The sequence below is a fragment of the Aulonocara sp. 'chitande type north' Nkhata Bay genome, linkage group LG7 (genome assembly GCF_057382095.1).
Source record: "Aulonocara sp. 'chitande type north' Nkhata Bay isolate Kocher_YH1m ecotype deep benthic linkage group LG7, A_spYH_male_GT1.1, whole genome shotgun sequence".
In the NCBI taxonomy this organism is placed as follows: Eukaryota; Metazoa; Chordata; class Actinopteri; order Cichliformes; family Cichlidae; genus Aulonocara; species Aulonocara sp. 'chitande type north' Nkhata Bay.
Window position 1 is genome coordinate 11322962 of NC_141350.1, and position 14725 is coordinate 11337686.

The 14725-nt window shown below is 39.2% G+C and overlaps 1 protein-coding gene across 1 annotated transcript; it reads right to left on the reverse strand.

The window, feature by feature from the left end:
* Positions 1–404: 404 nt before the first annotated feature.
* Positions 405–14477, reverse strand: ttc23 (tetratricopeptide repeat domain 23). Its single transcript, XM_086298576.1, is given in 8 exon segments — positions 405–447; positions 449–487; positions 673–698; positions 700–758; positions 3187–3292; positions 10125–10212; positions 13820–13937; positions 14217–14477. Coding segments are annotated over 7 exon segments (378 nt in total). The 5' UTR covers positions 13837–13937; positions 14217–14477.
* Between the last annotated feature and the right edge of the window lie 248 nt (positions 14478–14725).

Sequence of the window (14725 nt, forward strand, 5' to 3'; positions counted from 1 at the left end):
AGTGCACCTAAAGTGTTTGTTATTAATCTTTATGCGGTTATTATCTCATTAGTGAATGAGTGACTAATACAGTGTTTAATAAAGGTCAAATGGAGAGACTGAAATCATTGATTTATTCTGAATTCTTTTGAGACCATTGCTTATATTGGTACTAATTCCAGTCCTTAGATGAAAATTGCCCCAATATTATAACATCATTAAAAAATATTATGTGTATGTTTTGTTTGAGTATTTATTTAGACTTTACTTTCTTCACCTAAAGTGCAAATTGACAAAAAATCAAGTACTGCCAGATGACAAAAACCATTTAGTTACAAAAACCATCATGACGGAATATCAACCGTTGGCTTAAACTTTAAACCACACTGAAAACAAACAAAACAAGTGTGTTCAGTTATGAAGTTTTAATTATTACCACTGGATGGTACAAGTGGAAAGATTAGAGGTCGTTTTCCTTTTACCTTTCTTCTCAGCCACCTCTGGTGCCCTGAGAAACATAGAGGACACAGTTGCTTTACTAAAACATGAAACATGAGCTGCATTCTTATAAGTGTCTGTTAGGTTTACCCTAATGTAATCATATTATCAAAAAGAAATAAATGGTAAGTGTTGACTGGTGAGGCCTGTCAGATTTCTTAACATAAGAACACTGTGATTATTTCACAAATTTACCTAGCCAGCATGTCCACAGCTTTTTTTTTTTACTGCTTTGGTCTTCTTGTGCTGACGCCCATACAAGGATCTCTGGATTTCAGGCACTACATACGGGGAAAAAAGATAGCCGAGAGAGTGGTCAATGGAAGATAAGTGTTGAAACTCAAGCTCGGAGGGGAAGCGCCACTTCCTAGCAACATGTGAACGCACTAAACATACCAAAATAACCACTGTAGCTGCCCAAGGTTTAGATAACACCTGTGCCAACTGCCCAGAGTGTCAGATCAACAAGCAGGATTTGATTTATTATGAAGACCCATCAGCAATCTGCTGTAAAATAAAGACTCGGTATGAGGCAGTTGTTGTGAGAGAGAGAGTGAGAGAGAGAGAGAGAGAGAGCGAGAGAGAAATAAGCAACTTCATAAGAAACTGTTATGTAAGTCCCCCACCCAAAAAAAACAAATCAAAACCTTCATCGGGAAACACGTATATGATTACACAATGTGCCCACACAAAGTGACACAGCAGACATGATGAATGGCTGTCAGCCATTTCTAGAATCACCATAAATAACAGTTGAAGAGAGCTTTATTAAAGCAGGGAAAAGAAGAGTGAAAAGTTACCGTCCTCACCGGGGAAAGTGAAACACTGCTAATATGGAACAGATCCATTTGGCCTCCTGAATGTTTTCACTGTTGCTAAGGTTGATGTAATGGAAGGCCTTTTTTTCAGCTGCACTTCAGAGGAAGGGGGAAAATGTCAAAAGCGTAGCTGTATGTGGGCTATTGTTCTCTTTGTTTTTAAAACTTCTTATGCATTGTATCTGCTACACAAGCCGGCTTAACTTCGGAAAAGAAAAAGTTACTCATTTTGAGTGATGTCATGAGGAAAGCAGTGAAAAATAAACACTCCGGGCATATCTGCTCTCTGTCAGAAAGTTTACCACTTGAACGGCGAACAGAGAAGAGTGAGCCCTGGTGTTCCATGTCATACTTGGACCCCGACTCTGCACTTTAACAGCAATAACACAGCAACATAGCAACCAGGCTCCTTCACTTAGAGGCATGTCATTACTAGTGTGGAGCAATCCCCCCTTTCCTGGTATATTTTAGTACCAGTGTTCTGTTGCTGGTAGAACTGAGCTCATGTGGCAAATAATATACAGCATGTTAAAAAAAACCTCATTACATAAGGAATAAAGAAAACCTGTAAGAGCTATGAAAAGAGAAATTGAATTAAATGAACTAAAGAGCTGCTGTTTATTCAGTGCTTGTGTGGTGATTGACACAGAAATGCCACTTTTGTTTCAAAGGACATAAAGACATACCGCAGTAATTGGGGTCAGCCTCCTATTAATTGAAAACAGCAAACTGTAATTTCCTTCCCAAAAGTGTTGCCCATCTGTCAGACTCCATCCAAACCAAAGAAGCACAAAGTCACTCTTCAGGATATTTTACACCAGAGAGAGGCCTTCCAAGATTAGCATGCAACTCTGATAACGTTGAGCTCTAGAGGGATGGTGGAAATAGCTCAACTCAAAATGACTAGATATTCTGAAATGACCTCTCGCCTTCTTACTGTCAGAGGTGACGACAACTACTGACCTTTTATTAAAATTCTATGATGTCATGTTCAATGACAGTAAGTAGTCCTCTGTCAGCATTACACCTACACAGGTGTTAACCAAGACAAATATGTGCTCTGTAACACATGATTATTGTTAGTGTCCTGTAAGCCTGGCTTATTCTGCCCTTGGTCATCTCCACTCATCCAATCAGCTGAAGGGTATCGGCTACCTCAGCACCCAAGTCATACAAATCTTTTAAAATCAAGAGAGGTTCTCTGGATCTCTGCACATTTCTACAGTGGTACAACAGGTAAATAACTTCTTATTTCCTACTTTATCTCCAGATAAAGCAAGTAAATAATGAAACTTTAAGGGGATTCATCCTTTTAAACTTTTGTATGACGTTCTGTGCCTCAAAATAATCTTATGGAAATCTGGCTGTCTTATAGAGATCGTAGTTTGTGAGTGGACGTAACCTGTTTTTGTCTATTCTTTAGGAGAAAGTGACAGAAGTCATCCTGGGCAACAATAAAAGCAGGATCCTGTGGACCTACAGAGTTCTTCTATGCTTTTAAAGTTTGATCAAATTAGTGACTTGCAGAATCTAAAACAGCAAAGGGGAAAACACACAGGCACACATAACACACACACATTTGACAATAACTGATTCTGAAAACTTGGCAGCACTAGCTAATACCTTCAATATGAGCACCTTAATAGTGAGATCAGTTGTTTGGGGTTGTAACTAAGAAATCCTTGTATTCTCTTTACAGTTTCCAGACGTTATGCTTTATATGACTACAGTAGAGAATAGATTGCCCATTGTTGACATTAGTGATACTGAGGTCTTCAAAAAGGCTACCATAAAGCTGGATTCTGTATTACACCATTTGACATATAGACAGTGGAATATTTAAGTCCCAATTAACTTCTCTGGCCCAGCCTGTATCTGTGAATAGACTTACCATTGTGATGGGGTTCTGCTGCAACAGAAAGGATGAGGGCCAGGCTGTGGGAGATCTGAGCCCCCTCCAGCTCCTCTAGGCCATGACTCACAGCTATGGCATGAGCCTAACGGAAACATGCACATGAAAAAATGAGAAATCGCATACTACCAAGTAAGAGCTGAAGGAAGACTGGCAAATGACATCAGTATCTCAGGAAGCCGTTGTGTTTGTATATGTTGTGCAGAAGAATTGTATATAATGTGCAAGTTGTGTTAACTTGAATCTGCTTGTCTTGGAAAGATGCTCTGTGGCCTTGGTCCTGTTTAATAGTGGCCATATCCCTATAGACAGAGCAGGTCCTCTCTGGATTACTACAGTCCATCAGCAGTTGCAGGGACTTCTGACACTGGCTTAAAGCTTTCTTTGGTTTGTTCTGTCTCTTATAGATTCTACAGAGAAAGACATGCAAATACTCAGATTGACAGGAAGTTACTCAATGTTCTCCTGAGTCTAAGTTTCATATGCATGCAGTCCTTGATCATTTTGATTGCCCATACCATAAACCAACTATGTTAGGATATAATTAGGATGTTGAATTATATCCACAAGAAATCTGTGGTATGTCTTTCCATTATGGAACAATGATCTTCCTGGTATAGAACTGTGCAGGTGATAGGAGTACACTGAAGCCATTGCATCTTTGTGTCTGTATATTCTGTGTCTGGCATTGTACTTTGATTTCCATCTAGAAGATCATCAAAGAAAAGACTATTAGTAATAGTGCAATTATTAAACTGCCAGAAAATTAGTGTCTAGTATATAACCACAAACATTTTACTTTAATACTATGAGCCTGTTTAATAAGACTAAAGGTTGTCTAGCCTGGTTGAGGCCTTGTAGAGAGAAAAAAGAGCTTTGGCTGATGGTTCCAGTTGAGGCTTGGTGCAGTGCAGACAATAATAGGGAAATGTGCCTTTCCGACTCTTTTTGTTGCATCTATTCACAAGTTAAATGCAACACTGTTGGTAGCAATGCTAATTAAACTCTCATTTTAAGGATGTCTAAATAAGTGGAGATTCTTATAGCCTCAGTGGAAACTACACTTTCAGAACTGACAGAACAGGGTAGCTTGGAGGTTTAATATGTCTGTGAAGGTTCTCACAGGTTTAATGTGCGTATATACCATTGCAATGGTATATACCAATTTGTAACCCATTTGTTATTGTGTGCTTTTTTATTTTGCATGTTTGTTTGTTTGTTTTTTTATTGACATGTGGTCAGAAGTTATATACACTCACCACTGGCATGGATTTCATCGTAATTTTGGATTTTCAATTATTTCTTTGAGTTTTCAGGATGGAATAATTGCACAGCATACATCTTTCAATTACTTACAAAAAACAAGAATTGGATGCACAAGTCTGAAATAATTTTTGATTTTTTCTAATTCACACAGAGTCAAAAGCATACATAAAGGCTCAAATACAGGCTCTTCCTTCTCTCGCCCCAACCAGTAGCGGCAGATGGCTGCCCCCTCCCTAAGCCTCATTCTGCCAGAGGTTTCTTCCTGTTAAAAGGGAGTGTTTCCTTCCCACTGTTGCCAAAGTGCTTGCTCATAGGGTTTCATATTTCCCAAAAACCTGACGTCAACCTGTTGGGTACCAAAAGTGTCCAATCAAGGTGAAATTGTAGCCACAGCCGCCCTGGGGCGCGGCTGCTGGACACTGGCATCACCGGGCCCTCTGACCACCACCAGTAGGCAACAGGTGAAGTGTCTTGCCCAAGGACACAATAACCAAGACTGTCCGAGCTGGGGCTCGAACCGGCAACCTTCTGATTACAAGACAAACTGCCAACTCTTGAGCTACGATCGCCCCATAGTGGGGGGTGTATGTATAGATTTAATCCTGAATGTATACTTTTGACAATGTGCGGATGAATAAATTCAAACTTGTGTACCCATTTCTTGTTTTTAAAGTCGTGTCATTCCACCCTGTAAAAAGAACTGTTCAAAAATAATTAAAAGACCCAAAAAACCATGTCATTCATGACGAGTGTATGTAAACTTCTGACCACAACTGTGTGTCATTTCCTGTCATACTGAGTTTCTCTGACTGATACAGAACTAGGGAGTTGGAGAGGAAGGAGACAGCATGATATGATGGCAGCATTACCCACTTCGAGGACACTGGATCCATCAGGCTACTGTGCCAACAGCTTTAAACAACTAAGGGACTCTAAATTTAATTCAGCTCTCCAGTCAAGGGCCTGGCCTTTATAGGAGGGCAAATACTCACTTCTATACACTCTCTAGATATGAACACAATATCAGCCTTTAAAAGAATTTCATTTGATTTAAAGCCACACAGTTTATCATAATATCAAAATTGTATTTTTTCTTGTTTTACTAGGAGCAGAGTATATGGGAACCAAAAGTCTAAGCCTAACAGTGTTATGTTCCCATCGTTGCACTGCTTGGATTTAGGTATTTATGGCTTACTGGCTATGTACCAGCAGCACAGGTTACAAAAACAGCGTGAGTGCTCATTTCTTTGAATTTTCCCATGAATCTAAGATTATGGTAACAGACTTTGATGGATAGAAGAAGTGCCCCACCCATATATCCAGGCACATTAGACCCTTTTAGGGCAGCAGTTACGGCTGAACCCATCACTACATTCCAGCATGGCTCAAGCCCCACCGCTTTGCCTGCATGGACAGACAGACAGATACAATGCCTCTCTATCCTTTTAATTCACCCTACCTCCTTACGCACATCCTGGCAGAAGGATAATATGTCACATCCCACTGAAATATACCAAAAGCCCACAGGGCAGGAAAATTAATATAATTAGGGATCTGTAGATGTGTTGCCAAGCAAGCCACACAGTTCACTATTGTAAACGTTTCCAGTACATGACTGACGCAAGGTTGTTGGGCTTTCATTTGGAAAATGATATAGTAAGGGCAAACCAAAGTAAAAACAGAGAGACTAAAAAACAGCTATCTGATCCAGCATACTGGTATGGTGCTTCAAACTAATAGCATTTAGACTCAGCATCACAGAGAAACAAATTCCCGTTTTGTCTTGGGTATTGATTGGCAACCATGGCCTACAACAAATCAGATAAACCAGTAAAGGTTGGTTTATTTCAGCAAGCTAATTGAACAAAAGTAAACTGAGAGAAAGGGGTTCTTTTTGAAAAGAAAAAAAAAACTTCATTCCAAGCAAGAGAATACTACTGACATCTGACCTATAATACTTACACTGCAAAAACTATGCAATCAATAGCCTAAGACAATTTAATAACTACAGCTGCAAAGTGTTACAGTTCAGACTTTGGAAACTTTTTGCACAAAGCTGGTAAACAGAGACTAAATGTCAGTGAATACGGACCATAAACACGAGTTGTCAATTAAGGTTGGAGGGAATATCTATGACTCATAAAATATGAATTCATTATCTAACTAGAGATAAGTTTGGAAATACTATTTCCAAATGTTTAATGTAATAAAGTCTTTCAAAATCTCTAGATTTACGAAACTAAAGATAAAGAACAAGAAAAAAAAACATGTCATCTTATTTGGCTATGCCCTGCCAATATAAGAACAACACAGCAAATTTGAAACTTCAGCAATAAAGGTTTGGCACAAAAATATCCCATCTACTGATTATATTGTTAGTGCACACCTTGTGTGTTAATCAAAAATGGACCTAAATATTTGGACCAGGATCCATAGCTAGAGCTGAGCTTATTGTTCCAGGCTTTGGTGGGAACATTCCCTTCCATCACAACAGTGGTGACCGATAGAGCTTTAGAGGCATGCCAAAATCTTACTCATCACCTAACAAAAGAGATTTAGTAAGCTTACACACCAGCCAGAGTCTGCACATTTTTTCAATTACACACATCATGTCAACAAACTCTGGCTCTCTGAAACAGAACAAAATTGGATCATTTACAAATTCCTCTGAGTCTACATCACCTTGCCTCAGTGCTCTTAGTTATAAGTGACTTAAGATGCATGCATTGAAAAGCAAGCAACAGGATCAAAATAAATACAAAGGCATTCGTATGTTGGCCTAAACCCAGGCAACACTATATTTTCTCTCCCAGTTGTGCTTCTAATTTCACCCCATGATTTAAACTATGCAAGTGCCTGCTATTTCTTATGTTGCCAGGCCACGAAGTTCCTGTAACAGTGCATACAGGACTTGATATCTGTGGAAGGTGTTGTCACCGTGATCCTTTAATTCTTTAATCTTATCCTGAGCATGCAGTAGTGCCCTTAGGACTTCTGTTGTCAATACGACCATATGGTGGTAATGTATTTTCTAAAGTGATGTAAACATATCAGTTATATAAAAATGCTAGCCTGTTTAGAGGAAACAAACAAAGGAAGTGACATTTAATAGAGTAACTTCAAGCTTTACACTATCTCTATGAGCCAAGGAGGAAGCCAAACTAAACAAAAAGAGAAAAAATAATGAAGCTAGTTTCTCTAGGCTGGGGCCTGCAGTCCACAGCCTAGAGAAATGCTTAAAAATATGTGCTTCTTTCCCATCTGTGCCTCTGCTTCATTAATGATTAACTGGGTTGCCATGCAGCAGTCCTACATTCCATGTCTATAAACACCATTACAAAACACCCCTGCTTACTGCCGAGCAGACTGGACAGTCATAGGGGAAATTCTGGTTTGAAAGGCTGTTGTTTACAAGTGGTCAGCAAAAATTCCCCTTTCCAAAAACATCCTAAAAGGTAGTTTTGTGCAAATCTGCAGAAATCTATCGCCATCTTGTGGCCAATCTTAAAACATAATGTACCATACTTAAGCATAAGTGTTTCAGTTATTTTTAATGAGCATGACAGTTTAAGGAAATAGAGGAAATTATCAGATCATCAGAAAACTGAGTAGCAGCTAATATAACACACTAATGGCTGCAAATTTGGAATTCTATTTTATGTTTACAGCTGTTTATCTGTTGACTAAAATACCTGTATACCCAGAAGATATTTCCAGCTCAGTCTTTATCTTTTCTTCCTGGGTGATAACACTGCACTTACGAAGCTGCTTCAGGATATGTTCTGCCTTCAGAAAAGATAATTTTGCCCCAGGCAAAGTTCACAAGTCAAGGACTTTTTCAGCTTATCTGAGTTCAAATTCAAATTCAAATTCAAATTTTATTTGTCACGTACACAGTCATACACAGTACGATATGTAGTGAAATGCTTGGACAACTGCTCGTGACCTAAAGAAAACAAAAAAAGGAAAGGCTATGAATAAGATAGGAAATAAATATGCAAAATTAAAAAGGGTAAATTTAACTAGGAAGGAATAAAATATAAATTAAGGTTAAAAATGAAATAACTGTACAACACAAATTAGAATGAAGGGTAAATTTAACTGGGAAGAATAAGATAAAATATATAAATTAAAGTTGAAAATAAAATAACTGTACAACAAAATACACAATACACAATATAGAACTATATAAGAATGTATGAAGAAATCTAAATATAAATAAATATATACACAATAACAGCAGCTGTACAAGTATTAACTGGAAATGAAGAATATAGTGACCAGTGTTGTGCAAAAACAATGTCCAGAAAGTCCAGTGTGTGTGTAAGAACCATATGTGTGGGTCAGTACTGTGTGGTGGTGTGATTGAGAGACCGTATCGCCTGCGGGAAGAAGCTCCTCCTCAGTCTCTCTGTGTTGGTCTTCAGGGAGCGGAATCGCTTTCCTGACCTCAACAGAGAGAACAGTCTGTTGTTGGGATGGCTGAGGTCCTTCACGATCTTCCTGGCCTTGGTCCGGCACCGCCTGCTGTAGATTGAGTGCAGGTCAGGGAGCTCGGAGCGGATGGTGCGCTCAGCTGACCGCACAACCCTCTGTAGAGCTCGTCTGTCCTGCATGGTGCTGTTCCCGAACCAGGTTAAGATGTTTCCCGCCAGGATGCTCTCCATGGTGCACGAGTAAAAGTTCCTGAGCACCTTGGAGGGCAGTTGGAAGTCTCTCAAGTGTCTGAGGTGGTAGAGACGCTGTCGGGCCTTTTTCACCACGGTGTTGATGTGACAGGACCATGACAGGTCCTGCGTGATGTGAACTCCGAGGTATTTGAAGCTGTCCACTCTCTCCACTGGGCACTCGTTGATGACGGGGGTCTGGTAGTTCCTCTCCTGCTTAGTGCTGAAGTCCACTATCAGCTCCTTTGTCTTACTGACGTTTAGAAGGAGGTTGTTCCTCTGGCACCAGTTCTCCAGATTCCTAATCTCCTTCAGGTAGGCCGTCTCGTTGTTATCAGAGATCAGGCCCACCACGACGGTGTCGTCAGCAAACTTGATGATGGTGGTGGAGCTGGTAGTGGCCACACAGTCATATGTGTACAAAGAGTACAGCAGGGGGCTCAGAACACACCCCTGGGGGGCTCCAGTGCTGAGAGTGGTGGAGGCTGAGACATGTCCGCCCATCCTTACTGCCTGTGGTCTGCCAGTTAGGAAGTTGGAGATCCACTGACACATAGATGAGCTGAGTCCCAGATGCTCCAGCTTGGTGGTGAGTGTGGAGGGAATTATGGTATTAAATGCAGAGCTGTAGTCTATGAAGAGCATTTTAACATAATTCCCCCTTCTAGTGTCCAAGTGAGTGAGTGATGTGTGGAGGAGATGAGAGATGGCATCGTCTGTGGAACGATTTGGACGGTAAGCGAACTGTAGTGGGTCCAGTGTGTCTGGTAGTGAAGAAATGATGAAGTCTCTGACCAGGCGTTCAAAGCACTTCATCACTACTGAGGTGAGGGCTACAGGGCGATAGTCATTGAGAGAAGCAGAGTTGAACTGATTGCTATATATAATACTATATCAGCAACTGTGGTAACGATGTTTGACCGTGAGCGGGAACGCACCACCTTGTGTGAGGTTTACATTTAGAAGACATGTGAAAATCGTAACCTTTTCACCTGTGATTGGAGAGGTGGACAGAGAAAATTTAGCACCTCTCTTGCAAGAGCCGAGTGCGTCTGGGCCTGCAGTCCCCAGCCTAGAGGAAAACACACACACACACACACACACACACAGAGAGAGAGATCATAGGGCAGAGTTTAAAACTGATACAAAGCGGATCTGAACATTCTCCTTACACCATTTACAAAAAGAAACCCAAACAGCAACATGTAAAAAAATGGCTAATCACTGTCATAACTACGTCTGTGTAAAGGTCGACCAGACCAGAATTACATATTGAGACTGAGATTCGCAATGTACTCACAGCATCTATGTAAAATTACCTTTTAACTTGAAATATGCTTTAGCAAATCTAGCATGGGCCTCTGCTAGTTTCAGGTGTCGCTCCCCATATACTAGCACTGTCATTCACCTTGCCCAACTTAATGGATTTATTTAGGATTTATATTATTATATATAATCCAAACTTTGTGTTCTGTCTGACTAACAAAGCACAAAAGCTAATGTTGGAAACTTGGTTTTTTAATCTTCTGCAGATATACTGTACATAAACCACTCTCTTTCTCTCTCTCTTTCCTCCAGACCTTTTAGATTTGCTTGCTTTGGTTTTTGATTTACTAAATACAGCACATCTCCGCACAAGACATTATTGATGAGTGCAATGCAATTATTTAGGGTTCGATTTTTTTCCCCTTTTTGTTTCTAGATAAAATTAAGTTTCACGCAAATAATGTGTGGTCTCCATATTGTATCCTTCCATTTGAGCCTGCGCCTTGACAACAGTGAGCACTTTATCGAGCATCTGGGTGTGCTGCACATAGGCTACTGTAAAGTGTAGTTTGTGAACTATTGGAAAAGCCTACTGTTTCCTATTAATAACATAGAGCAAGATTTCTCTGCCTTCCCCTTTAAATTAGAAAAAGAAACGTTTAAATATTTGGGAATAAATATAACCCGCACAATGAAAGAGTTGCGGATTCATAATTTTGACACTTTGTTAGAACAAACATCATAAGATTTTAAAAAATGGGCAATACTTCCAATCTCATTAGCAGGCAGAATAAATATAGTTAAAATGGCGGTCTTACCAAAGTTTCTCTATGTTTTCCAAATGGTTCCTGTTTTCATAACCAAATCAAGTTTCAAAGATTTAGATAGATTAATAGCAACATTTATTTGGAAAAATTCAAATCTCAGAATGGAAAAAACATATTTGGAAGTACCAAAAGAGGCTGGTGGGCTAGGGTTGCCAAAATCTATCTTTATCTTTTTCACCAAATTATTGCATTGGAAATATGTTTATGAAAATAGCGAGGGTGAAGCTTGGGTAAAAATGGAACTGATGTCTAATCCACTTCCCCTCTTAACCTCATCCCTAGCTCTAATTCAAAAACAGAAAATAACAAATCCAGTTGTAAGAACATCTATTAAAATATGGCTTCAATTCAGAAGGCATTTCTGTTTGCAACAGGTTAGTAATTTTTTCCCTGTTGCTTTTAACCCTTTTTTTGCCATCCATTTCAGATAAAGCATTCCAAATTTGGCATAATATTGGTTTGAAGTTTTTTTTTACAATTTATTTTCAGGAGAAACTTTTAACACCTTTGACGCTTAGATGAGAGATTACAATATACCAACCTCACATATGTTTAGATATTTGCAAATACGAAGTTTTGCAAAAACATTGTTTCCTTCTTTTCCTTACCTACCTCCTAAAAATCAAGTGGATACTATTTTGGAAATGGATTCTTTTGGCAAAAGGCGAATCTCCGTCATATACAAACTGATACAGAGCTTAAGGCCTATTACTTGGAAAAAACTAAAAATAATTGGGAAAAAGACATTGAGGTGGTTTTATCTGATGATGAGTGGAGATCTTGTTTGAATCGTATACATACTTCCTCAGGAAAATGCCATTGCATTTGCTACATTGCTTGCCCGTAGACTTATTCTATTCTACTGGAAGTCTAATAAGGCTCCTTCATACATACAATGGTTAAAGGAGGTGCTTTTTTTACCACTGGAAAAACTTAGATATAGAGTTCTCTCATCACAAAAAAACAACCATTTATTGACTATATAAAAACGTATTTTCCTGATGTGTATTATACATTTTTTTTTTGTTTTGATTTGTTCTGTTTCTCTTTACATGAGCCTTGGGTGGGGAGGGAAGGGAGGGTGGTTCTCTTTGGGGTTTTTTTGTTTTGTTTTGTTTTTGTTTAAAAAAAAAAAAGGGAATGCTCTTGAAGCAGGTTGCCTTGTTTGGGGAGATTAGGTCTCTTGTTTAATATTTTGTTCTGTCAAAATGCTCGAGAATGAAAAACTCAAAGCCAAAAAAACAACACAAAAAACAAAACAAAACTTCCTGTTAATCTGTCAGCTGGTGTCACACGTTAACTGATTGTGTCCTCAGATTAATTAAGAGTTGCTTTATCTGTCTGTGTTGGGCTGTGGCTACGTCCAGGAGTTCAGAGTGTGAAATGTCACAGGTACTCTGTGCAGCTATTTTGCATCCCAGCCTTTATTTATTGCTTTTTATAGGCTTTGGGATGCAAAATGGTCTCCCGTGTGTTTCAGCGCCTGACACCAGAACAGTCAAATTCATCAGGGATGGCTTTTATTCAAAATAACATCTCAGAGAAATAAAAACTGAAACGCTAAAATATTAAAACACCAGATTTGGTGATCATGTTTCCCTTTGTTTTAGTCAGGTTATTTTGGATAAAACCTGGTTTAAAAACATCATTGATGACAAAAAGCAATCAGTAATAGCTGGACAATGAAAAATCTGCACAGCTTTAATTAGCGTGAGATCCACAATGGTTCGACAAAAGCTAAATGACTGCCTTGGTGTGGTCTGTGTCTATATCCTGGAAAGAACTCGTAACATTTCTTGCACTATTATCAGTTTGTGAATACTTCCATCTTTACCGGAGTCACCAAATGGCACACAAGAAAGACAGTTTTTAGGGGTTTTTTTGCTTTTCTGCAGGGTGGGTCTATTTCCTGCTCTATAATGTTCACTGACTTTGACTGTATCGTTGCATTTATTTCTGTTTCGTGAAATCTGACAGGAAGTGACAGACACTTCCTTTTTGCTTTGCCTTTGTTTCTTCTGGACTCTGGATCATGGGCCCTGACTACGCCCTGGATTATACTCTGCCCCAGGCTAGCTCCATCTAACTGGGCTGTGACTATATTCTGGACATTATACTTGTAACAGATTTCGTGTTTTATGTTATAACTGCCTGTTTATCACTGCTTTTTTTTTTTTTTTTTTTGGTGTACACTGCAGCACATATCCAGCGCTGTCTGATGTTAGGAGTTTAAAATGTCAACATGTGGGAGGAAAACTCGAGCTGTTTTTGGTGCAGCTTTAAGGATTTTCAAATCTTAAGCTCAAGGGTGTTTAAACCAAACATTAAACAACTGAAATTTTCCCCAAAATGATCACTTAGCAGTTGAGCTGCACCATAATCAGATCTCTTTTTTTTCCCCCCACTTTTGCTTCAAAGATGGCACTAACCTGATCGACTGGGATTGGTCTATGTGCTGGACAGGGACTCGGCTGGAGCTTTTTGTTTTTGTTTGTAATGTTTAAATCTGTACATAAACGCTGCAATATGACTTCTAAAGAAAAAAAGGGGTAGTTTGTGTCACTACAGCCTATACCGTATACTCACCTCTCAATGATCCTCATGGGCTCGAGCGTGCCTCTAAAAGTGTTGGAGCTTTTCTTCAGGAGGAATCATTATATAAATTTCTTCTTAGCACTGTTTATTTGTGAAGGTTTCCCTACATCTGAGCCATGAAAAAGAAAGAAATATGTACCCCTGTTTCTGCTTGCCATGTTTTCATGGGAACATCCATAGGTTTAATCGAATAAGTCATGTTAACACTTTTTTTTTCCTGGAAGGAAACATATGTAAATCCTTGCGTTTATTTAACCTACCACTTAAACTACCAACACCTTACAGAAACGCTTAATTTTTTTTAACTGTAAATAAAATGATCAACATTTACCTAGCGGAGCTAATTAAACGAATTAAACAAATAAAGGTAAACATAAAGGATACTCACTTGATGACTCACTTGGTTGTCATCACTAAATTGCTTAATTTTATTAATTCATTTGTTTATTTGCCATCAGCACAATGGTTTCCTTGGTTACACACGGCGCGTGCGATAGTAGCAAGTTAATGTGACCAACAATGGATCCTCGTCCACGTTATTCACCGGAAACATTTAGCGGTCTAGCAATTAATAGCTAAAAAAAAACATCTTCTTACAAGCTAAACCAAAGCCAGGCTCTGTTCAGCGATGCCGTTAGGGTCCGCTGCTGAAAAATATTCACCGCTGAAGCGCTTCCTGAAGGCGCAAACTGGCATATCATGGAGCGGGCAGCATTCAAGAACTACACTGTTCGTGGACGAACACGTCGTTTTTAAGTGTAGTACGATTTTTTATGTGACCACAAACATCATCAAAACGACTTAGTTTAATGAAATACATCAAACCGGATATAATCGTTAATGGTTAAACTGCGCCTGCATGTTTCAGTCTTCTTGTTAACGCTCTTTCAGTGTGCT